Consider the following 24,653-nt stretch of genomic DNA (forward strand, 5'->3'; position numbering starts at 1 on the left):
TTCCTGATATGTGCTGGTCACCTAAGTGGGTACTTTCATATTCATTTTACTTTTTAATCCTTGTGATTTCAGAGTAGGGAAGCACTTCTGTTCATTTTGTTTTATAAGAAATCTGAGCCCAAAAGGATGGTGAACTGTCTTGAGTCCTAAGCCAAGCCTAGTGCTTTTCCCATTGTACTCACCTATTCTCTGGGCCAAGTTCTTTGTCAGTTTGCACTCTGTCATAAAGAGTCTGATCCCGTCTTTTTGGTGCTTGCTGACAGCTTTTGTCTCAGTCCTCCCTCTTCCCCCGGCCCCACATCTGGTCCAGATGATAAGAAATCTCAGGTGCTACCTCCCTTGGCACTGGCAAACTCTGTAAGCCCCTGTCCATTCGTGGGAACCCTCACTCTGACCCCACCCACTAACCACCATAAAGACCCCAAGGCAGTTTCCTTCCTCTGCTCTTGGGCTATTTTCAGGCCAACTTGGGAAGCGTGCCCTGCTCTCCCCAGAAAGCCTCTTTATGTGAGTAATAAACCTTTTCATACCCCCTTGCCGTGCGTGTATGTGCTGGCATCAGTCTCAACATCCAAACCAAATTTTGAGTGGGAGTCCCTCCTGACTTTGTGGGGTGACCAGAACACACTCGGACTCCTTTGCTGTATTTTATTGCTGTGTTTGTGTTTTTCCAGTAAAACATCACTCAAACTTAATGTAACTGGTATCGCAGCCTGCTTTTAAGAGAAAAATAAGCTTCCTTTGTGAACTTTGATAGAACAACCACCAAAGGCCTATCTATGACTATCATATTATAATAGATTGCCAAAGAAAGTTCTCAATTTTCATTATCTCGTAAAGGCAAGTATATAAAATTTACAGAGGGAAAAATTAAGTAATGCAAATGTAATGGGTATATCCTAATACTATGGTATAGATGTTTGTTTTTCTATCAGGTTTATTGAGGTTTGATGGTAAAAATCACCTGTTTTAGGTGTTCAGTTCTATGAGTTTTGATAAACATATATAGTAATGTAGCCACTATTACAATTAAAATCTAGAATATTTGAGTCACACAAAAGAGTCACCTGGTGCCCTTTTGTAAATAATCTCCTCCTCCCACTACCAGTTTCTGGCAATCGCTGATTTGTTTTCTGTCCCTGAAGTTTCTTCCTTTTCCAGAATGTTATATAAATGTCATCATACAATAATGTAGCCTTTTGTGTCTAACTTCTTTCAGTTAGCGCAATGCTTCTGTGCGTCATCCATGTTCTTACATGGATCAGTTGTCTGTTCCTTTGTTTTGCTGACTGGTATTTCAGTGTGTGAATGTGCTGCAGTCTGTTTCTCCATTCAACAGTTGATGGGCATTTGGGCTGTTTCCAGGTTTTGAGAATTATGAATAAAACTGCTATGAGCATTTGAGTACAGTATTTTACGTGCACATAGTTTTCCTTTCTCTTGGGTGAATACCTAGGAGTGGCATTGCTGGATTGTATGGTAAATCTGTGTTCGACCTTTATGAAACTGCTATACTCTTGTCTCCCACCAGCAATGTTGAGAGTCCTAATTGCTCCATATCCTGGCCAGCACTCGGTTACTGTCTTTTTTAAAAGCCATTCTAATAGAGACATAGTAGTATTTCACTGCTGTTTTAATTTGTGTTTCCCTGAGGATTAATGATGTGAGCTTCTTTTCATATGCCTATTTGCCAGCCCTCTGTCTTCTAATGAAGTGCCCGCCTCACATCTTCTGCCCATTTTGTAAATGGGTTTCTTTTTTTTATTATTGAGATTTGAGAATTCTTCATCAGATATGTGTTTTGCAAATATTTTCTTCTACTCTGTGGCTTGCTTTTTCGTTTTCTTGATAGTGTCTTTCAAAGACTGTTTTAAATTTTTATGAAATAATTTATCAATTTTTCCTTTTAGATTTTGTGCTTTTTTGTGTTCTACCTAGGAAGTCTTTATCTAGCCCAAGGTCACAAAGGTTTTTCTCTTATGTTCTAGAAGTTTTAGGTCTTACATTTAGGTCTATGACCTATTTCAAGTTAATTTTTTGTAAATGGTGTAAGATATGAGTTGAGGTTCAATTTTTCTTTTTTATATATGGTCTCCAGTTGTCCCAGCGCTATTCATTGAAGAAACTGTCCTTCTCCGTTTAATAATTTTGGTATCTTTATCGAAAATCGAGTGACTGTATATGTATGGGTCTGTTTCTGGAATCACTGTTCTGTCCCATTGATCTGTACGCCTGTCTTTTCACCAACGACACAGTCTTCATTACTGCAGCTTTACAAGAAGTCTTGAAATCAGCTAGTGTGAGGCCTCGAATTTTCTTTTCTCAGTTTACATAGGCTTCATTCTTTGTTGAATGTTCTATGGATTTTGACAATGTATAATGACATGTATCCACCATTATAGTATACAGAATACTTTCCCTACCCTAAAACGCCTCTTCATCCCTGCTTCTCCCCAAGCCCCTGGCAACCACTGATCTTTTACTATCTTCGTAGTTTTCCTTTTCCAGAACATCATATAGTTGGAATCAGACAGTATGTAGCCTTTTCAGATTGGCTTCTTTCACTTAGTAATATTTATTTAAGCTTGCCCCTGGTCTTTTTGTGGCTTGATAGCTCATTTCTTTTTAGTGCTGAATAATATTTCATTATATGGATTACTATAGTTCATTTATGCATTCACCTATTGAAGGACATCTTGGTTACTTCCACGTTTTGACAGTTACAAATAAAGTGATATGTATGTTATTATAATTAGGAATAAAGTGCAAGGTTTTGTGTGGACATAAGTTTTCAGTTCATTTGGGTAAATACCAAGGAGTGCAGTTGCTGGATTGTTTGGTAAGAATGTGTTTAGTTTTGTAAGAAACTGCCAAACTTTCTTCCAAAGTGGCTGTGCCATTTTGTATTCCTACCAGCAATGAATGAGAGTTCCGCATGCTCCACTCCTCACCAGCATTTGGTGTTGTCAGTGTAAATTTTTCTTTTTCAGAATTGTTTTGGCTATTCTGGGTTTGCTGCTTAGGAGTGGGGCCTGAGGTCTCCCTGTCGCTAAGGGAGAGGAAAGGCCATCTGCACCATCGGGATGTGCTGCTGAACTTCGGGAAGGGAAGGACTCAGACTTTTATGGCTCTGTCGGATATAGGTACCAGATTCACCATCCTCCCCTCTCCTGTGGGGAAAGGAGGCACCTGAACTGATTTTCAGGGGGTTTGGGCAAGGTTCACAGTGGAGAAGGGAAGCTAATGTGACCTGTAGCTGAGGCCCTTTGGGCTGATTCAGTTACTGTTATTGTTCCTTCTACATCTGAATTGTCCTATGTACTTAATAATCCCCATCCACTGAGTGCCAGAACAAATTCTCTCATAGAAAAGAGCCACACAGAGAGAAATGCTATTACCCTTGAGCTCCCACAAGCCTAATGACCCCTCTGAGCTAGTCTTTATGACTGATGATTTTCCTGCTTGGAGCCTCTGGCAAAGGGAGGCAGCCTCCACCTTGGGATTTTGGACTTGTATCCAGCCTTACCACGGCCTGCATGGGTCAAAGTGGGAAACATACTGAGTCTCTGAAAGTTTTATAAAAATGCTCTTATCCCTCTTGCACCTGACCCTTCTGGGTAAAAGGGCTGAATTTGAACAGGGGATGATTAAAAAAAGGTAACGTTAAAACTAATGGAAAGGAATATGCTGATTTTGTGGAGATGGAGAGAGAGCAACAATGCTGACACCTGGGGAGAGTACCTCAGACTCTGGGAGGTGTGGAGAGGGAAGGACAGTAATGATCTTTGTCTTTCAGAGCCACCTGTGGAGCATCTGTCATGCATGCTGTCCATCTTTCCTAGGGCCTTTACTGTATTAATCATAGTTATTTAAGGTCCTGGTCTTAGGGTTCCAACATGTGGGTCATTCTGTCTGTATCTCTTGGTTACTTTATCTCTTGATGATGGATTTTTTTTTGTTTTTTCTTCTTTGTGTCTCATACATTTTGCTTGAATGCTAGACATACTGCGAAGGACCATAGAGACTGATGTCATAGTACTTATGCCTGGAAATGGGCGTGCTTCTTTTGGTGTCAGGCCGTTAGTGTGGGGGAGTGACCTCAGGTGGGGTTTTCTTGTCACTGACAAGACCTTCAGCGCATCAGAGGCGTCACATTCTTGTAGCAGTGGGCTGCTTTTACCTGGTGTTTAGTGTGGGGGCTGGACTGCAGGAAAGTTTTTGTCACTGATTTTGCTCCTGTTTATCTTTCAGCCGTCTTTGCAAGCCTGCCCTGCAGAGGGCCATCTCTTCTCCATATCGGTACCTCTCCCTTAGCCAGTTACTGCTACTGCGTATTCCTTGATGCCGGGCTCAGGGTGGGGCCCAGCAGGGGGTTCTCTGTTTCCTTGGTGCAGCCTCCTTCTTAGGCAGGCCCTGTGTGCCCGTGTCTCCAGGACGAGGCTTTCTCAGCTTTCTCTCCTCCCCCTCCTCTCCTGGTAGTCAGACTGCCTTGACCCACCCTCAGCTTGGCATTGTGTGAGATCAGCAGCCCGGGATGATTTTCTGCCCCTCCTCCAGAGGGAGACGTCTTTGTTTCTGTCCTTTCCCCGGCAACAGTGACTCTACCTGTGTTCTTGCAGACGATTCCCTGTCCTGCCTCCTCAGGCAGACTGATGTACCTCTGCTTCTCCCCAGAGGTAGTGAATCTTTGCCTAAGCCCCATGGGTGAGTGAGTTTCCTGCTCTACCCTCAGCAACTTAAAGCTTCTGCCTCTTAGGAGAGAAGGGTCCAGGGAAGAGGCAGGGCTTTCTGCCTGACCCCTGTTGCCTCCCATCACCAGCCTTATACTGTGCCACGAAAGTGGGCTCTCTCCAGGCTTCTGCCCTGCTCCTGGTTTTTCTCGTGAGCATCTGATGGAGGCTCCTGGAGAAGAGCTTGCGTGTGTGTGGACTCACTTTGTCCCGGGCTGCTTCAGTACTAGCCCTTGTTTTAGATTTTATTAAAATGTTAGGAGATTTCATCTTATCTGGTTGCATGACAGCCGCCTCTTTCTCCAGTGCTCTTCCAGAAGTGGGAGAATTCGTGTGGCTCCTGTCTCTTTGGAGGGGCTTATCTTTCTTTCAAATTTTTTCTCAGCTCTCTGACAGGATCAAGACAAATTATGATTTTGTTAGACTGTGACTTGGTCTTGTTGTTAGGATGGGAGCAAATTTTTTTGCAGCTTTCTACATGTTAAGCAGAAGTGTAAACCTGCTAGAATTTGATTCAGAAGAAAGGGGTTCAACTCCTGGCTCTGTCATTTATGGTCTGTAGTCTCTGCTGAGTCGCCGTTTCCTCAGTTACAAGGTGGGGAGAAGAATAATAGCAAGGATAAGTGTTATAATAGATTTGTCAGTGGAGCAGAAGGGGCTCTTTGGAGGGTTAACCAAAACGATGCCTGTGACAGCACCTTAAACTAGAAACTGCTGTAGCGTAATAGCGATCATTATTTTCTAAGATGCCACTTCCTTTTTACTGTTTCAGAAATGATCTTCAGGACACAGAAATCAGTCCAAGATGGAATCGTCGCACAAGATCAGCTGAAAGTGCTGAGATGGAGCCAAGAAATAAGCGAAATAGAAATTAGCGTGGGCTTCTGCCAACTTTCCCAACATAGTGATCAGAATGTCGTACTTTGTGTTGCCAAATAGATTTCATATCCATCTCATATTCATACTCATAAATGCCCAAGTGAAGATGCTGAATTCTAAATATTGTGGTTAACTGATTTTCATTCTTTTCTGCCTTTCCGGGGAAAAAAAAAAATTTACAAGACATCCTTACCTCCTGCCTCTGCAACATCTCTCTCTAAAATTATGGACATCTGCAAAGCTGGTGAACGTGGCAAAGTGTTTTTGTTTCTAAATTTCAGAATTTAAGCCATCTTCCTTCTCTTCCCTGGAGAAACCAACTTCAGAAAAGGATTCTTCAACCTTTCCACCACAAGGAGCAGTTGAGGAGTTAAGAGCCTCCATGTTTTTGGAACGGCAGGATGTCCTACTCACATCCTTGGCGTGTGTAAGCACCTGATCCTGGATGCCAGCATAGCTGCCTGTGACCGCAGTCACCTGGTGGTTATTGCCCAAGTTTAATGTGGTCGCTCGTTAGACCTGTGTCTCACACATTCTCGGAGTAGGATGTTACTATTGTAATTTAAAGCCACAAACAACAACTTTGAAACATTGGGCATATTCTTCGGAAATGGCACTTAACAATGATTAGTTAGTCTTTCTTTTCACTTGGGTAAATCAAATTTTTAATACTTTGAATCCCATCTATTAAAAAAGAATGCAGTAAATGGATTTTATAAATGAATAAACTCTCTATCAACTTAAAATAATGTGCTTAGACAGTACCCTGTGAATAGTTGAGTACAAATCGTTGCGAGGGGTTGGTCAGAAATTATCCCTGTGCCAAATGTCTACCAGTTCCCGCTTCCCCCGGAGTTCCTCGTGCCTCTCTCTGGCATGTCCGAGTCGCCCCTACTCCCAGCCCCTGCCACCGCCCAACCCAAACACATCAACTTTCAAATAACGTGACAGCAAAGTGACAATGTTACGACAACAAATTTATGAATGTACCAGGGGCTTTTGTGACTTCCCCCTTCCAAAGAATATCTCCATTGACTTTGGCTTTTTGATATGTTTTTGGGTTTCTGGATAACGTGTAGAGTTTTGTTATGACTTAGAGTTCAGTGTTTCACACTTAACAGCCATTTATTTTCTTTATAAGTCCCTTGAGCTTCAAATGTTATATAAGAATTTGTCATAGTCATTTCATCTGCTAAAAATCATGAGGGATGCATTAGGAAACTAAAAGCAGCGCCACTCACTGAATCTATCAAAGGATGTGATATGAGGTCAGTGAGCAATATCAAACAAAATAGGGTTTAACATTGATGTGATATTTATGTCACAGAGTTGCCAGAAATTATGCTAAAATGAAAACTGCTTGTTTTCATTAAAAATTACACATCTGCTATAAATTAAACGAAGTAATTACTACTTTAATTGCATTAAAAGGAGTTTGATTGGCAGTGGTGAGACCTGAGATAGGGAACCAGGCAAGAGAATTCGTTCAGTAAATATTTGGTTATCTACTTAGGTAGGCCGCAGTGACTGTGCTGAGCCCTGGGAATATACAGGTGACCAGAGACCATCGGAATCAGTGTTCCCGGGGGGAGGGGGGAGGGGGGGATTTTTGCCACCCAGGGACATTTGGCAATGTGTGGAGATAACTTTGGCTGTCACAGCTGTGGGGTGGGAGGGTTGCTAATGGTATGAGTGGGTAGAGGCCAGGGATGCTGCTAAACATCCTACAGTGCACAGGCCGAGCCCCATGGAGTGTGTGCTCGGCCCGCCATAGCAGAGTACCACAGACAGCGGGGCTTAAATCAGAGAAATTTGTCTTTTGACAGTGTTCTGGAGGCTAGCAGTCCAAGATCAAGTTGTCAGTAGGGTTGATTTCTTCTGAAATCGCTCTCCTTAGCTTGCAGACGGCCACCTTCTCCCTGTGTCCTCACATGATCTTTCCTCTTTGGTCACACATGTCTGGGTCCTAATGCCCCCCTTCCCGCACCTTTTTTTTGTTTTAAAGATTGGCGCCTGAGCTAACATCTGTTGCCAATCTTCTTTTTTTTTCACTCCTTCTTCTTCTTCTCCCCAAAGCCCCCCAGTACATAGTTGTATATTCTAGTTGTAGGGCGCTGCCCCAGCATGGCCTGATGAGTGGTGCCATTCTGCACCCAGGATCAGAAGCAGCAAAACCCCGGGCTGCCGAGAACTTAACCACTTGGCCACGGGGCGGCCCCCTAATCTCCTCTTATAGGGACACCATGACCTCATTTTACCTTAATTACCACTTTAAAGACCCTCTCTCCAAATGCAATCACATTCTGAGGTAGTGGGGCTAGGACTTCAGTATGTGAATGGCAGGGGAGGGGGCCGTACAGCTTAGCCTGGAACATCCACAGTAAAGAATTATCGAGTCCAAATGTCAGTGGTGCCAAGATTCAGAAACTCCTCCCAACTCTACTTGGAAACTAAGACCTAAAGGGTATTTGCTGAACTCTGTTTATTAGCACTTAGCATACGTTTAATATTCATGCACTGAAAGAAAGATGTTTTTATATCTATTTGAGAATAAAGAACTTTAGGCTAAGTATTAGATCTGGGATTGAAACTCGTAAGCTTCTGATTCCAAAATTGATCTTTTAGTGAAAATATGATCTTCATCACTGGCTCATACTTTTGACCTCCTCACTCCCCTCCAGGGTGTAACAGCTCCCGTGAGTACGTCACCTCACAATGGCAGTGATACTCACGGTGTGGGAGGGTGCAGGTGAGCTGCTACCTGTAATTCAGAAAAGGACATCCAGGTGGCTCTGACAATCAGGCCATCCTTTCATCCTCTAATCCCTTCTCTCTTCTTATACCCTCATTGGGATCACTGGTCTAGTTGAAAAAGTCATTCGCGCACGTAAGACAATGTGAGTAATATAGGGAGGGTGATAGCGTTTAAAAACTAACTCAGACCGTAAAGATTTATGTCAACAGGGTAGACGAAATAGGGAGAGAAGACTTTGTGGAGGATTTTCCTTCCTTGCGGCCCTTGGCCCTGTAGAATGAGAAGAAAGCAACTATCAAGACCACTACAGTAATGAAGTTACTGTGGTTGAATACGACATCTGACTGAGTTTTCTTAGAACCAGGGAAAAGGCAGAAACACTGGATTACAAAATTGGCAGCATCTGATAAAACAGCAATTCTTCAAATGATACACATTTTTCCTATTATTTTTTTAATTATAAAAATTATGATCATTAGAGGGGGAAAGTCCTCACAACCCTTGACTTCATTACCGTTTTGGTAACCTTTCTTTAGTTTTAGTCAGGGTGTTTCAGACATCCTCAGCGATAACCATCTGGCCTATGAACAGGTCACACCGGCACTGACACTGCCTTGTTACTGGCTCCATGTCCCCACTTAGACTTAGGCCTTTTCGGGGCGTTCCCCATCCCCTTCCGAGATGTCCAGGTATCCCTGGCTTCAGACTATTGAGAATACAGGCACAAGTCTGTGCCTGAGCACGTTGCTGCTCTCTTGACAGACTCCTGCTGGGCATCTGCCACCCTCTCCAGTGCTCTGTCACGTGTACCGCTGCTGGTCCTGCTGGAGAATCCAGCCTTGCCTGGGATGCCAGCTCCTGATGCATCCCCGAGGTGCGAACCTGCTGGGTGCCAGACATCCTCCCCTTCCTGTTGGTCTCACTGATCGTTGGCCTTGCTGTATTCCAGGTGGAAACAATGCAAGTGCTCTCCCAGCTTGGCAGCACTGTCACCTCGACCCACAGCGTCCCTCATAAAAAATTTGCTTCTTCTCCATCTTCGTCTTTTCGCCCTTTTTCCTCTCCCTTTCTCCGTTACCTTCTCTTTCCTCTCTCCCTCCCCTGTTTTCCCTCAGCCATCATGACTATATGTCACATAGTGCGCAAAACAAAGAGAAAACCTTGCCCTGGTGGAACTTGTAGACCAGAAAGGAGATGAACATTCATCAAATAATTACGCAAATCACAGTTGTGATAAGTGCAACAAGCAGAGGTATGTGGCCCTTTGAAAGCATGTAATAAAGGGATTTCATTTTTGCCCGAAAACTCTAGGGAGCTTGAAAATCAGTCCAAGGGGGTCATATTAATCACCATATTCCCGCCTCGTCCTCAGTGTCCCCCATCCCCAGGAAGCTGTGCACATATCTTTTGACACCTTTGGTCCAAAACACAACGTATCAAAATTCTCAAATAGATGCCTTTGTGCCCTCTAACTTCACAGCTATGTCAGACAAGCTGGGCAGGTCAGAATTTCATATGACTTAGAACCAACTCCACACTAGATACACATGTGCACACACCGCTTTCCTCAGTTTCTCACGAAACACTTGCACAGTACGTTATCAGTACTCTAATGACTGCATCATGAACCCATCTGAATCGTGTGCCACATTTGTACAGAGTCTCCTATTCTTGGACATTTAAGTTACTTCCACTTTTTTTCCAGTTATAAGTAGAATTCCTTAGGTTAGATTCCCAGAAATGGAATTGTTGGAACACTAACTCTTAATAAAATATATGGGCAGATTGTTTTCAAAATAGAGGACACTAGGATATTAAATTCCAAAGGGAATTTGTTCTGTGGGTTTTTAAATAATGGTCATTAAAAAATATCTTAGAGCTCTTCAGTGGGAATACACAGCAAGTACAGAAGCTCTCATGGCCGCTACTTCAGTTCACCGTCAAAGCTGGCAGTCGCAGACTGAAGGGCACCGAGGAAAGAATTCTATAGGGTTATAAGCAAACACAGGCCAGGAGTCCTTTGGGTGTTCTGACTTGACTGCATTTAGGATCTCTGAGGGGAATGGCTCGAGAACTCTGTATGGTATTTCATACCTGGACTGGATACATTCTCTGGCAAGATTCTAGAGCTGTCATTATTCTAGTGCTGGCTAGAGAAGGGTCCAGCTGCTTTGGGTGCTAGATGAAAAGATGACAAGGTTGACAGCCTCTTATGAATGTCGTTACTTGAATGGGGGCCCAGATGGGCTCGGGACCAGCAGGCAGGGCCCCAGATTGCAGTTTGGGAACTATGGAAGTGCATAATTGATACCCCCGACTTCCACGTGGCATTGTTTACTTCCATTTGGATCACATAAAAACTGCAGCACAATCTTAAAAGAATTTTATAATTTCTTTTGTGCAACACTGGATTTTGAGCAGCCTTGACTTTTCCATGCCTGACAGCCTGTGTGAACTGCAGAATGCACTTCTAGATAACCTCGAGTTTACTGTCGAATGGAGCTGTTTAATATTAACTGTTTGAATTCTGAAGAATATCTGCTGAAAACCTTCTTATTTGTCAGCATTAATTTCTGAAACCATGACATCTACGTACAGCAATTTCTTTCATATTTTTGATACATGGTGTTGAGTTATCTAAAGTTAAAAGCTTGAAGGAGGAGGAAGAGCTGAGATAGGACCTGTGGTAACATACCTTAAGGCTGAAATCTTACACACCTTGTCACGGTTTAACAGAAATACAGACACGTTTTGTCTGCTGTAGAGAGACACATTTTGCCTAGATCTATCTATTTCAAGATCATACAGTTTCAATCATTGCTGATTTCTGTCCAGAAGTGGAAAATAGATGAATAAATGTCATACCCTATTCAGGGCAGGTTTTTTGTTTTTCTTGCAAAGTAAAAGAATATAGTAGCGATGAATTTGGGGATAGTTGTGTTTAAACCTACTTGTTCCTCATGCAAGACATTAGATTGAGAGACCCAGACTTCACTGTTAAATTTTGATAGGCAAACGGTACTTGCTAAAGGATGTTCTGTAGTAAGAATGAACTAGAACCCAGAAGAAAGGAGTGGGATACAAAAGGCAGTTGTGAGCAAAGAAATTGGTAAACACATTGGAAATCTAAATAAACATAGACTAAAAGAAAAACAGACTTAATGGAGGGTGGTTGAAACCCGGTGGAAGTGTAAAGTATTACATGATAACATGGTGCCCGGGCAAGGGAGTCAGAATACGGAGGCTTCTGAGGCCCTTACTCATGTCCGGGAAGCACTGACCCACTTTACACCTTAAATTAAGGTCCATTTTAAAGTTTTAAGGGTAACTAGCAATGTGTAGAAACAATGTAGTGTGTTCCAAGCCAGAAAATGGGATTAAGGAAAACTTGATCAAACCACTACAAGGCAGAAAAAGTTACAAAAATAACTAAGAAAATGTGTGGTGAATAGAAAACAGAGCAAAATGGTCCAGTGAGCCCGAATCCAGTAGTAATCACTATAAATAGATATGTGATTAAACTCGCCTCTCGTGATAGCTAACGTTTGTTAAGTGCAGTCCGTGCCAGGCACTGTTGTAAGGGCTCCGTCAGTATTGACTCATTTAGATGTTACAGCAACCTTATGTTTTTTATTAATGTTATGATAGATTACAACCTTGTGAGATTTCAGTTGTACATTTTTGTTAGTCATGTGTGGGTACACCACTTGCCCCTCTGTGCCCTCCCCCCACCCCCCCTTTAGCCTGGTAACCACCGATCAGATCTCCTTGTCAATATATTAACTTCCACCTATGAGTGGAGTCATATAGAGTTCGTCTTTCTCTGACTGGCTTATTTCGCTTAACATAATACCCTCGAGGTCCATCCACATTGCTGCGAATGGGCCAATTTTGTCTTTTTTTATGGCTGAGTAGTATTCCATTGTGTATATATACCACATCTTCTTTATCCAATCATCAGTTTCTAGGCATGTAGGTTGGCTCCACGTCTTGGCTATTGTAAATAATGCTGCGATGAACATAGGGGTGCAAGGGACTCTTGGGATTTCTGATTTCAGGTTCTTAGGATAGATACCCAGTAATGGGATGGCTGGGTCATAGGGTATTTCTATTTTTAACTTTGTGAGAAATCTCCATACTGTTTTCCATAGTGGCTGTACCAGTTTGCATTCCCACCAACAGTGTATGAGGGTTCCTTTTTCTCCACAACCTCTCCAACATTTGTCGCTCTTGGTTTTGGATGTTTTTGCCAATCTAATGGGTGTAAGGTGATATCTTAGTGTAGTTTTAATTTGCATTTCCCTGATGATTAGCGATGATGAACATCTTTTCATGTGTCTATTGGCCATATTTATATCTTCTTTTGAGAAATGTCTGTTCATGTCCTCTGCCCATTTTTTGATCGGGTTGTTTGTTTTTTCATTGTTAAGCCATCTGAGTTCTTTGTATATTATGGAGATTAACCCTTTGTCGGATAAGTGGCTTGTAAATATTTTTTCCCAATTAGTGAGCTGTTTTTTGTTTCAATCCTGTTTTCCCTTGCCTTGAAGAAGCTCTTTAGTCTGATGAAGTCCCATTTGTTTATTCTTTCTATTGTTTCCCTCAACTGAGGAGTTATAGTGTCCGAAAAGATTCTTTTGAAACTGATGTCAAAGAGTGTACTGCCTATATTCTCTTCTAGAAGACTTATTGTTTCAGGCCTAATCTTTAGGTCTTTGATCCATTTTGAGTTTATTTTGGTGTGTGGTGAAAAAGAATGGTCAATTTTCAATCTTTTGCATGTGGCTGTCCAGTTTTCCCAGCACCGTTTGTTGAAGAGACTTTCTTTTCTCCATTGTAGGCCCTCTGCTCCTTTGTCGAAGATTAGCTGTCCATAGATGTGTGGTTTTATCTCTGGGCTTTCAATGCTGTTCCATTGATCTGTGGACCTGTTTTTGTACCAGTACCATGCTGTTTTGATCACTGTAGCTTTGTAGTATGTTTTGAAATCGGGGATTGTGATTCCGCCTGCTTTGTTTTTCTTGCTCAGGATTGCTTTAGCAATTCGGGGTCTTTTGTTGCCCCATATGAATTTTAGGATTCTTTGTTCAATTTCTGTGAAGAATGTTCTTGGGATTACAGCAACCTTATGTTTTACAGATAAGGAAACTGAGAGAAGTTAAGACATATTGTAAGAATACACATTCAGTATGTGTGACAGAGTTTCTCAGATTGGATTTTAGAAAATGAACAATCTATCTTTATGCAGTTTACAGGAAACATAATCACACAGGAAGCAAAAAGGTAGGAAGAAATGCCAGACGAAGCTCCTGAGATGTGGCAGTGATTGTAACAAATGAGCCATAGGCCTTTTTCTCGTTTCACGGTGAACTAGTGAAAACTCAGGAGAGATGGGGCTTGGGCTAGCTTTTAAGAAGGGGTACACTCTGCATTAGCAGAAAGGAGCAGGGAGGACGCCCTAGACAGGATCGATCCTCGCCTACTCCTGCTGCAGGCGGGGAGGGGGCTGTCCCTGGAGGGACCGAAGGCCAGCTGTGCGGAAGTTGGCTCCTGTGCCTCTGCTGCCGCCTGCTGCGCCCTTCCCTAGGAACACACCACCAAATGCTGCCTGTCATCTGCCCGCAGCCCTTCCTCACCTCGTTCTCATCAGCTCCCCGACTTGGTAAAGGGCAGACGGTGTCCTTAGGTGAATATTCACTAGTACTGTGTTAGGACGTGACGATAAAGGAGGCACGAGAAAGAAGCGTTCCCTGCCCAAATGGAGCTTCAGTCTGATCAATCCAGCCCTCCTAGGAGTGGATCCCTCTGCTTCGTCCCCGATAAAAGAGGGCACTTTCACCACAATCTAGAATGGCAGAGCTGGAGGGGACCTTAGCTATCATCTAGTTCAATCCCGTAGTTTTATAGTTTGGAAACCATTCAGTGAGGGCATAAGACTTAGGGTGCCTTCTGGCTGCAGCATTCCAAGCATCCAAGTTTCTGGTGGAACTTCTGGCTGAGACAGTCCTAGAAAGGAGTGCAAGAAAGTACAGTGCCCTCGGTGTACCCTGCGTGTGACTACACCCTGCACGTGGAGGGCAGCACTGAAAGCAACAGCTGAAACCCAGTTCTCCAGCTGAGGGCAGAGGAAGGAAGGGTGCCTCGGATGTTTCTCTGAGGCTGCTTTGAATCCTGATGAAACTAAATCCGGGCAAGTCAAGGCCCCCGCTGATCTGGTGACTCCTGGCTGGTGGCTCTGCTGACTCTTGCGGGCCCGGGACCTAGCAGGGACTTCACCTAAGGCAGGATTGATTGCTCCCTCTCTGTCCTTTCTAAGGAGAGACATCTGGGTCTAAGGTTCCAGACAGGAAGTCACTGTGGGTGAGAAAGGGGCTTGTGTCTCCATTCCTCTCTGCAGTCACTTCAAATCTATTCAAACCACCCCACACTCAGGCCTCCTAGTTCACTGACCTCCTCACTTCTGATAGATTCTTACAGTGCCACCTCGTCACCTGGCCCCCCTAGTCATGCCCTTGACTTCTGTACCACCACTGAATCTATTTCAGGTGTCCCACTCTGACCTCCTAGCCATATGTCTGTCCCCATGCCAACATTTCTTTGACACCACTGAGACCCTTATTCCTTCAACCTTACCACTTTTTCACTGTGTCACTCTGCCCACATGTTCTCACTTCCCACATGATTTGGTTTAGATTCCACGGCCCCTCACAACATCCTCTTGCCTCTCCCCTCCATCAAACTCCCTAGCAAGTTTCCTCCCTTACCTACCCACGCTCTTCCTACCTCACCAGCCGCCCTTTCTCAGTCTCCTTTGCTGGGAGCCTCGTTCTCTGCCTGACCTCTAACCTCTGATGTAAAAGTGCCCCAGAACCTAGTCTTTGGGCCTCTTTCCTTCTCTAGCCATGTTTTCTCCCCAGTTGTTTTCATCCAGTCACTTGGCTTTAAATTCTATCTCTTTGCTAATAATTCTCAAATTATTCCTTTTCCCTGAGTTTCAGATGGGTTTGCTTGACATTTCCACCTGGCTAAGGGGCATCCCAAACTTAGCATGTCCAGAACAGAACTCTCGATTCCCATCCCCTCCCCTCACACCTGCTTCTCCATTTCACTCCATTATGCCTCCACCATTCACACAGTTGCTCAGGCCAAAACCTTAGTAATGGGTTGAACGAGCAGGATGCATGGGGTTAATTAATTAGGAACTATTTTTACCTCCTCCTACCCTTTCAAAATGTATTCAGAGGGTCTTCTGCCCCCAGATGAAGATTCCTGTGGCCTATCACTTTGATCTATGGTCTATGACTATGATCACTCTTAGGCAATACAAAAAATTCTATAGTCCAAAGTTAAAATGTCTAGTCTCATGTAATAATAACAATTCTGACCTTGCACTTGGTTTTTAGTTACATACTCTCCCAGCTGGAGCCTGCTATAGATCGGCTCCTCGCAGTGGGTGGGTGGGTGTGTATGGGGAGAGAGGGGTTCCTTGTGGAGAGGTCCCTCCAGGCCCTGCTTTATACTTTCATCTACCCTCCACCGTCTGACCGTTGATTTGAGGAGTGGAGAGAGGGAGGAGGAGAACAGGAGCAGGGTAGCTCTTTTCTGACTGGTAGGATCATAAAATGCTTCACCCGCTGGGCCTGGCAGGTAGTTCAAGTTGGCGCTCATGGGTGCTACAGAGGTCCCACTGGGCAAGTGCAGACATTTTCCTCCAGGTGGCAGTTTTCCCCTGAATGTTTGGTTTTCTGTGGTCTGTTGGGGATGCCGTTGCTTTTCTGGGCAATCCTCTTGAAGCTTTAAAATGGCTCCAGGGCAGCTTCCCTGAGTAGCCTACACACGTTTGGTACACGTGAAACCCTCATTCATTCTTTTCTCTCAGAAACCCTAGACTGCAGATCAGCCCCAGTGTAGCAACCCTCCTTGGTTCTGGCACCAAAACAGTCAGCCAGCTTATCTCTTACTCTCTAGATCGCCGTTCTCCAACAGAATCTTCTGCAGTGTTGGAAATGTTCTGTATCTGTGCTGTCCAGTGTGGTAGCCACCAGCCGCATGTGGCTGTTGAGCACTTGAAATGCTGGTGCAGCTGAGGAACGGAATCTTTATTTCTTTTTTAGCTAAATAGCCGTGTGAGACTAGTGTTGACTCTACTGGAAAGAGCAGCTGTTGATTTTCAGGCTGGTGAGTGGGACGTTGGTCCACCATGCCTCTCCCAACTGCAGGGAACATAGACACTTTCTCACTCTGAGTGGCCCTGCTGAAGGCCCTCTCACTTCATTAAATCGAAGGGACAAGCACCCCACACCCTTCTCTCTGGGAAGAGGGGAGAGGGGGCCCCGCTTCATTCCAAAGAGTGAAGTTCATTCCGAAGAAATCAGAAACACCCTCCTGACCCTTTTTCGCACCTTCCTGGTGGTTGAAGGGTTCATCGTGCAACCAGTTTTTAGTTAAGTCATTGCTGCAAGTTCTGCTAGATCATTTGTCTCAAAATTCTCTTTGGCACCTGATATTAATTGTCATTTCTCAACCACAACATTTTAATATTGTGTTATATTTAGAATGCATCTTGGTCTCTATGAGGTTGACGACTTTAGATAGCACATATAAATGGAAACATTCAGCATCTGTCTTTCTGTGACTGGCTTATTTCACTTAGCATAATGTCCTCAAGGTTCATCCATATGGTAGCATGTGACCAGATTTCCTTTTGAAGCTGAATAATATTCCATTGTATGTATATACCACATTTTCTTTTTCCATTGATGGATGTTTAGGTTGCTTCCACCTCTTGGCTATTGTGAGTAATGCGTTGAACATGGTTACGCAAATATCTCTTTGAGGTCCTGCTTTCACCCAGAAGTGGGATTGCTGGATCATGGTAGTTCTGTTTTTAAGTTTTTGAGAACCTCCATACTGTTTTACATAGTGGCTGCACCATTTTACAATCCCACCAACAGTGCACCAGGGTTCCAATTTCTACACATTCTCATCAACGCTTGTGATTTTCTGGTTTTTCGATAGTGGCCATCCTAACAAGTATGAGATGATACCTCATTGTGATTTTGATTTGCTTCCTCTAATAATTAATGATGTTGAGCATCTTTTAATATGCTTGTTGGCCATTTATATATCTTCCTTGGAGAAATGTTGATTCAAGTCTTTTGCCCATTTTTTAATTGAGTTATTTGGTTTTTTGTTGTTGAGTTGTAGAACTCATCTTTGATCTCTTGACTTTGCCCACCACATCCTACCCATCACCAGGTTTTATTGGCACTGCCTTCAGAATGTCTTATCTGAGCACTCCTCAACCCCTTTATGGCTGCCGTGTTCATCTAAGCCACCATCATCTCAACAAGCCTACTGCTCCAGCCTCCTAACTAATCTCTCTCCATCCACACTTACCTACTAGAGTGGATTCTTCCCGCAGAAGCCGTCTTTTGGAAATGTAGATCAGATATTATTCTCCTCCTTCAAATCCTCTAAAGACTGCCCCATGTACTTAAAATAACCCTGTTTCTTACCATCACTTACACTGACCTGGAAGGTCTGGGCTCCGTCCACTTTCCCGCTGTTTGCTGGGCTATGGCCACACAACCTTACAGTCCATCACTCCAGCCCTCTGGGCTTGTTCCCACTTCAGAACCTTTACTGTTTCCTCTGTGTGGAATTATCTCCTGGATCTTCACATGATTGCCTGCTCCTCATCAGTCGGAGAGCTGCACAAATGTCACCTTCTCATCCAAGCCTTCCTAGACCCCTCTTTCTAAAATACTTCCTTCCTCCTCCAAGTTATTATCTGTCCTAGAAGTGACTTTCTTTTCTTCATAGTATGCATGGTCCACAGTTATTTATTTGCCTGCTTGTTTCTCATTTGTCTTCCTTACCACAATGTAAGCTCTGTGGGAGGAGGGACTGTCATGGTTACTACTGTGTCTGCCACGCCTAGAAGAGTGTCTGCTACATAGTAGGAGTTCGGAAACCATCAAAGGAAACAGAAAACCAAAAACAATTTGTTTACTTCCTATCTTCCCTGGCTGGAATGGGAGGTCCCTGAGACCGGGGGGCCTTCTCTGTGTGGTGCTCACCTCCGGACCCCTGGTGCTCTGAGCAGCATTGAAGCCCAGCGGGTGAGCACTAAAGAGATGTTGAAGGAGTCCTTGCAGGAGAAGCAGAGAGATCTGGCTAACTGGGTCAGGGGCCCGTTGGAGCCATTTCCTCCTTTCTTCAATTTGTCTTCCCTTCTGCCTGCACTTCAGCTGTCCCAGAAATGCTTGATTCAACTGGATGAAAATAACACCAATTACATTATTTAAGTGAACTGCTCACCACTTATTCCAAATCATCAAGACTTAATACCAATTATATGTATCCTCCTTAGGTGTATGGTAATCTTTATTGTAAGCGTATTCGATTACAACACTAAATGCTTCTCTCACTTTATGAAGTTTGTTGCTTTTCTAGTGTGGACATGCTCTCCCAACTAAAAAAATGTTACAAAGAACGTCAGTGAGGACCTCAACTATGGGAAGTATTTTCTATCTTTATGTAAAGCTCACTTAGAGTCTTATTTCTTTGCGTCTAAACTTAATTTTGCTTTGAACCTTTGTGTTAACCCACCTGTTGGACACATAAATCTTCATTTGAAGATGGATAAGAAACTCCTAATGCTAAAAGCTATTCCTCCATCTTCCTGGGTGCCTTCAAGGGTTTTGTTAATAACTTTCCTTTTGATTTAACAGATTATCCTGGAGTCGCTGTGTCATATTGAAATGTTCAGCCCTGCCATCTCTTTTCTCTGGAGGCTTTGTGACAAGAAGAGCAGAGGTTTTTGTTCTGGAGACAAAGCTCTGCTCTTGTGGGCATGTTGATTCATTCTCATCAGGGGACGGATGACGGGTTGTCTGAGGATTAATGCAGTGTGATCATGACAAAATAAAAGACGCCTGAGATACTGTTTTAGGTTTCTTGTTCTTAAGTTAAAGATCTCATAAAATTTTGGAGCTTGAAATCAACCTTTCAGCCTGCCTAGTTCAGCCTCATTATTTTGCAGATGAAGATACAAAATTCAGAGAGAAGGAGTGCTTCTCCCAAGGTCACACAGGTGAGATGCAAGGTCAGAGGGAAAGCTGAAATTCCATCTGGGCACGTGAAGGTTAGGTACCAATGCAATGTTAAAAGTATTAATCGCTCACTGTGGGATCTTGAGTGAGTCCTCTAACCTTTTCATTTATGTTTCTTATCTGTGAAATGGGCACACCACTTCCTGCCTCCCCACTTTCCAGAGAAAAGACTAGATGAGTATTACAGTTATCATCAGATTATTTTATTAAGTGTTCAGTTGTACGTGGAATAGTGCTGGCCGTCTTACAGAAAGAGAAGCAATAGCATCATAATGACTTTAATTAATTTACTTTTATGCAGTACATTATCGTGGTTCATTATTCATAAGGTACAGAGAATATACAATAAGAAGTCTGCCTGCCACCACCATTTTCCAGCCATCGAATTCCCCTCCCTGGAGGCAACCAGTCTCTCCTAGTGGATTTTTCTAGAGATGTTTTACACACATACAAGAAAATATGTAGTCCCCATTTTTACAGAAATAGTAGCATATTGCATACGCTCTTCTGTACCTTGCTTTTTTCTTTTAACATTATATCTTTTTATGTATCATTTAATGAAGTTTATTTTTTTCTTTTTTAAGGCTACATAGGATTGCACGTGGGCTATACCGTAGTGTCTAAAGCAGCTTCCTATTGAGAGATGTTTAGATTTCCGATATTTTTCTGTTACAAATATTGCTATATTAATCATATGTGTGTGTATGTGTGTCTGTAGGATAAATTCCTAAAAGTGAACTTATTGGGTCAAAGATTTTGCCAGTTTGTGCCACTTTAGTGACTTGGGTTTAAATCCTGCCTTCAGCCTCTTCTGTCCGAATGATTGTTCCATAGGCTTGGGCCCTTTGATTCAGAAGCTTGAGATCTGAGACAAGGAAAAAGAGCTATGAATATTCATCTGCATAATAAAAATATGGCACAGGGAGTTCCGAGACCTCAGTCCAGAAGGCTTTCAGAGGGAACAGATGTGAAGGTGCGGGGAAATCTTTGAACAGCTGGTGCTGTCACTGTAGGACACCATTGCACCTGAAGTGCCAGCTTACCCCGCCCCCACCCCAAGCAGGGCTGAGAGACCATCAGCTCCTCCTGACTCCCATCAGCTCCCCACATACCAGTCCCGATGCTCAGATCTTATTCTCGAGGCCCCTTTACGCCTCTCTTTTGGAAGAGGCTGGAGAGCTGGGTTGGAGCAGCAGAGCAGACGGGATTTCTTCTCGGCCTCAGTCTTCAGTGCCCCAGGAGGGGCCGGATTTCAGCCTGGTGATGGTTAGGGGTTTTAGGACTGAGTGGGCGCCATCAACGTCAACACCTCAGCTTAGGGCTCCCTGGAAAGACAGCTTCCCCGACTGCCCTGTGAATACCCCAGCCAGATGCCCCTCTGAGAGCCCATGTCACCCTCTGTGTCGGTTCAGGTTCTCCCAGAAGCAGATGCTAAGACGATAGAGGTTTATTGAGGGAACACCTGTGAAGGCAAGAACACGAGGGAGCAGGGCTAGGTGGGGAGAGCCGTCGGGCCCCTTTCGGGCACCTGTGAGAGAAGGTGGGGGGGGGGAAGCCTGGGTGCACGGAGCCTCAGGCCTCAGTGCAGAATTCATCCCCAGTCCTTCCTGGGTGCCGAAGCCCTGTGCATCTGGGGGTCTCCAGGGGAACAGAAGAATACTGGGCAGGTTCGTCTCGTTCAGCACAATGTTTATCTAGGGCCTCCTCCAGGCTGCGCCCTTTCCCAGCACTAGGAGTGCAAAGATCTGTAAGCACATCCTTGCCCATGAGGAACTCACTGTGGTGGGGACACAAGCAGGCTGGCAGATAATTAATCAGAACAGCATTCAGAAAATGCGCAGAGAGCAAGATGATTTCGATAACTGGGGGACAAGAGTCAGGGCCCTCACTGAAGATGCTTGGGCTTCTTCCTGTGTACACTTGGGATGGCATGAACACGTCCCTGGATCTTTGATTTCTTGTTAAGTAAAAGTGGGCCCCTAAAATCAAGGCAGATGTTTTCACTGCCTGTCACCAAAGCAGAGGAGGGCAGCTGCTTAAGATCAGTGAGGACACCACTGTGGGGTCTTCCCTCCATTAGTCTCACCCTTGGAGCCCGGTCATTCTATCCTGAAGAGAATGAACGTGCCCCGTGGGACAGCCCCTCAGGAGCCCCCACTGGCCCCTGTGGACAACCTGAGACCCCCGAGAGGAGACTGACCACTCCCTGCTGACCCTGCCCTCCCAGGCCTGGGGGTCTCCGCCTTCTTTGTTCTGAGCTGGAGGAGGGAGGGGCTACTCTTCTCACAGAGGACCCTTGGCCCCTGGCCCATGCTGGGTGTCCAAGGGAGGTAGGAAGCAGCCCTTCTAGGTGCCTCTGTCCACTTCGCCGGCACAGCTGTCCCGAGCCCAGGAACGGGCTCTTTCCTCTACTTACAGACTGAGGGAAAGCTCCTGCTTCCGAGGCAGGAGTCACAGCACCTGTGGAAGCAGACTCGCTGAGGGAGACCTTGAGTGACAGCCATTCCAGCCTCAGCTTCCCTGGTGGTAAAAGAAGGGTGAGTTGGAGGCTTCTGAGTTAATCTCGGCCATCCAATGTCCTGCCTGGTCTGGCGCTGGGGCACCCAGCCAGTGAGGCACGTCCCTGTCGTCGGGCTGCTCCAGTCGGAGGCTGGAGGCTGGGTGAGGGGCGGTGGTCGGGGTGGTGGAGGGGAGCCTCAAGCTGGACCTGCCACAGGCTTCTCTGGCTACACTGCTGGTTTCCTCATGTGTCCCTCCCTTGGGAAATGAGAGCGAGCCTCCAGGCCAGCTTCCAGCTGAGGGGCTCCCTGGAGTCCATGGGTGTCCCACTGGTCAGCAAAGGGAGTGAGAAGCTTCCTCCCACTCAGCTGTCAGCCAGGAAGGGAGGGGACGCATTCTGGACGCTTCAGGGGCAGGATGAAAAATACAGCCTCTGAGACTGGACAGCTCAAGGTGGTAAGAGTCTCCTGAACCTGAAGACAGGGCTCACTATGCTGCGGGCCACAGTTCAGGTGGTGCCAGCAGCTTTGGGGCTGACTATATCCTGGTGACAGCAGTGCCGCATCCCTGGAGCCCAGGAAGACCCTGGTGTTGGTAGGAAGTGGAGGACCTGGTCCTGCTCTGTGCCAAGTGTCCTGGCACCTTAGGGTAGCCAGCCCCTGACTTCCTGCTGAGCTCCTGGGAGGAGGGGGTAACCAGAACCTTGCTGTATAAAACCACCTACAATTTGGAAGGAGGACAGGTGCAAGCGCTCTTCCATCAGCTCCCAGATGACCTGGCGTTGCTTCATTTTCTCTCTGCTTACTCGAGAGGCAAGGCTCTTGCCTGGGATGGTTCCTATAGTCAAGCGAGTCAGTGGATCGGCTTCAAGGGAGCTGTCTGTTTGCCCAGCTGCTGCTCGTTTTCCACAGCAGCTCTCGTGCACCGTCCCTTCATTTCCTACAGGTACGGTGGACTCCCCTCCCTGGTGCTCAGCATGTTGGGGGCAACACCCCCTGCCCCTCCCTCCACTCTCTCTCTCAGGCAGCCATGGGCCAGGCTGGGGCAGACGTGCTCCACTGTACATAACTGGGGCAGGCAGCCTTCCCTGTAATCTTGGCTTGGCAGCTGGCATGGTTCACCTTCCAGATGACTGGCCCGTGGGAAAGGAGACGCATGCAATTTCCCCGGCCAGTCTCTGAGAATCCTGCTTTGTTGCTGGGTGTCGAGAAATGGCTCCTGCTCTGTGTGGGCCTGCTGGCACAGTCCTTCGAGGCACTGATGAGGATGATCTGAAGCTGCCACTCACCTACCTGAGGGCTCAGGTGGTGGGTTACTAATGTCTAGACTTATGGGGCTTGTAATGGAGGGAACGGGAGGGATGGAGAGGTTGAAAGGGGAGGAAACATCAACCGAGTCTTGTCAGTGGCTTTCATGGAGAAAGCCTACAAGGATCAGGACCAATCTCTGGGCCTCCTACCCCTGCCACCAACAGTGTTTGCTTGTTTCACAGCTTTATTCAGATAGAATTCACTGAACATACAATCCACCCACTTAAAACATACTCTTCAACGGCTTTTAGTGTATGCAGAGTAGCGCAACCGTCACCAGAATTAATTTTAAAACATTTTCATTGCCCCTGCGCCCCTTATCTGTCACCCCAACTCTCTCATCCCTCCCAGCCTTAGGCAACAACTAATCCACTTTCTGGTTCTTTCTGTCCTTATTCTGTGCATCTCGTATCAATGGAATCACACAATACGTGGTCCTTTGTGTCTGGTTTCTTTCACATGACATAATGTTTTCGAGGCTCAGCCATGTTGTAACAGGTGTCAGTACTTCATTCCTTTTTATTGCTGAATAATATTCCGTTGCATGGATGCACCACATTTTGTTTATCCATTCATCAGCTGATGGGCATTTGGGTTGTTTCTACTCATTTGGACTATTATGCATAATGCTCCTATGAGCATTCGTGCACAAGTTTTTGTGTGAACATATGTTTTTATTTCTCTTGGGTATATATTGAGGAATGGAATTTCTGGATCCTATGGTAAGTCTATGTTTAATATTTTGAGGAACTGCCAAACTATTTTCCAAAGTGGCTGCACAACTTTCCCACTCGCAGTGTATGAGGGTTCTGGTTTCTCCACATCCTTTCCAATACCTGTGAGTATCTGTATTTTTGCTGTAGCCATGCTAGTGGCGTGAAGTGGTATCTCATCATGGTTTTGATTTGCATTTTCCTGATAACTAATGATGTTGAGCATCTTTTCATGTGCTTATTGGCCATTTCTGTGTCTCCTTTGGAAAAATGTTTATTCAGATTCTTTGTCTATTTTTAAATGTATTTTTATTATTGAGTTGTAAGAGTTAATTGTATGTTTTTTAAATTTCAGTTTCTGATTGTGCCTTGATAGGTTATAGAGATGGAATTTGATTTTTTGCATATTAATCTTGCATCCTGCAGCCTTGCTAAACTTACTCATTCATTTGGTAGCTTTTTTTTTGTAGATTCCATTAGATTTTCTTCATAAAGAATCATGTAATCTGCTAATCAAGACAGTTTTACTTCTGCCTTTTCTCCTGCCTACAAGCTCTCTCTCAGACAGAAGCTTTGCAGCAGGTGGGGTATTTGCTTCCATTCCCAGTTTGCTGAGAGTTCTTTTCTTTTAAATCAGGAATGAATATAGA

The 24,653-nt window shown here is 44.8% G+C and overlaps 1 protein-coding gene across 4 annotated transcripts in view; it reads left to right on the top strand.

Moving 5' to 3' along the window:
* RAD18 (RAD18 E3 ubiquitin protein ligase) overlaps positions 1-19,383 on the top strand; it is a 160,038-nt gene extending 140,655 nt beyond the window's left edge. For 3 of the 4 annotated variants that reach the window (XM_014857933.3, XM_014857935.3, XM_070492601.1), the window contains one exon: positions 5,503-6,358. In XM_014857933.3, coding sequence (XP_014713419.3) covers positions 5,503-5,605 — 103 coding nt within the window. In that variant the 3' untranslated portion in view covers positions 5,606-6,358. Of the gene's footprint in view, positions 1-5,502; positions 6,359-19,100 lie in introns of those variants that run through there. The other variant, XM_014857934.3, reaches the window with a different exon arrangement.
* Positions 19,384-24,653: the final 5,270 nt, after the last annotated feature.

This window comes from Equus asinus, chromosome 21, assembly GCF_041296235.1.
Source record: "Equus asinus isolate D_3611 breed Donkey chromosome 21, EquAss-T2T_v2, whole genome shotgun sequence".
Classification (NCBI taxonomy): domain Eukaryota; kingdom Metazoa; phylum Chordata; class Mammalia; order Perissodactyla; family Equidae; genus Equus; species Equus asinus.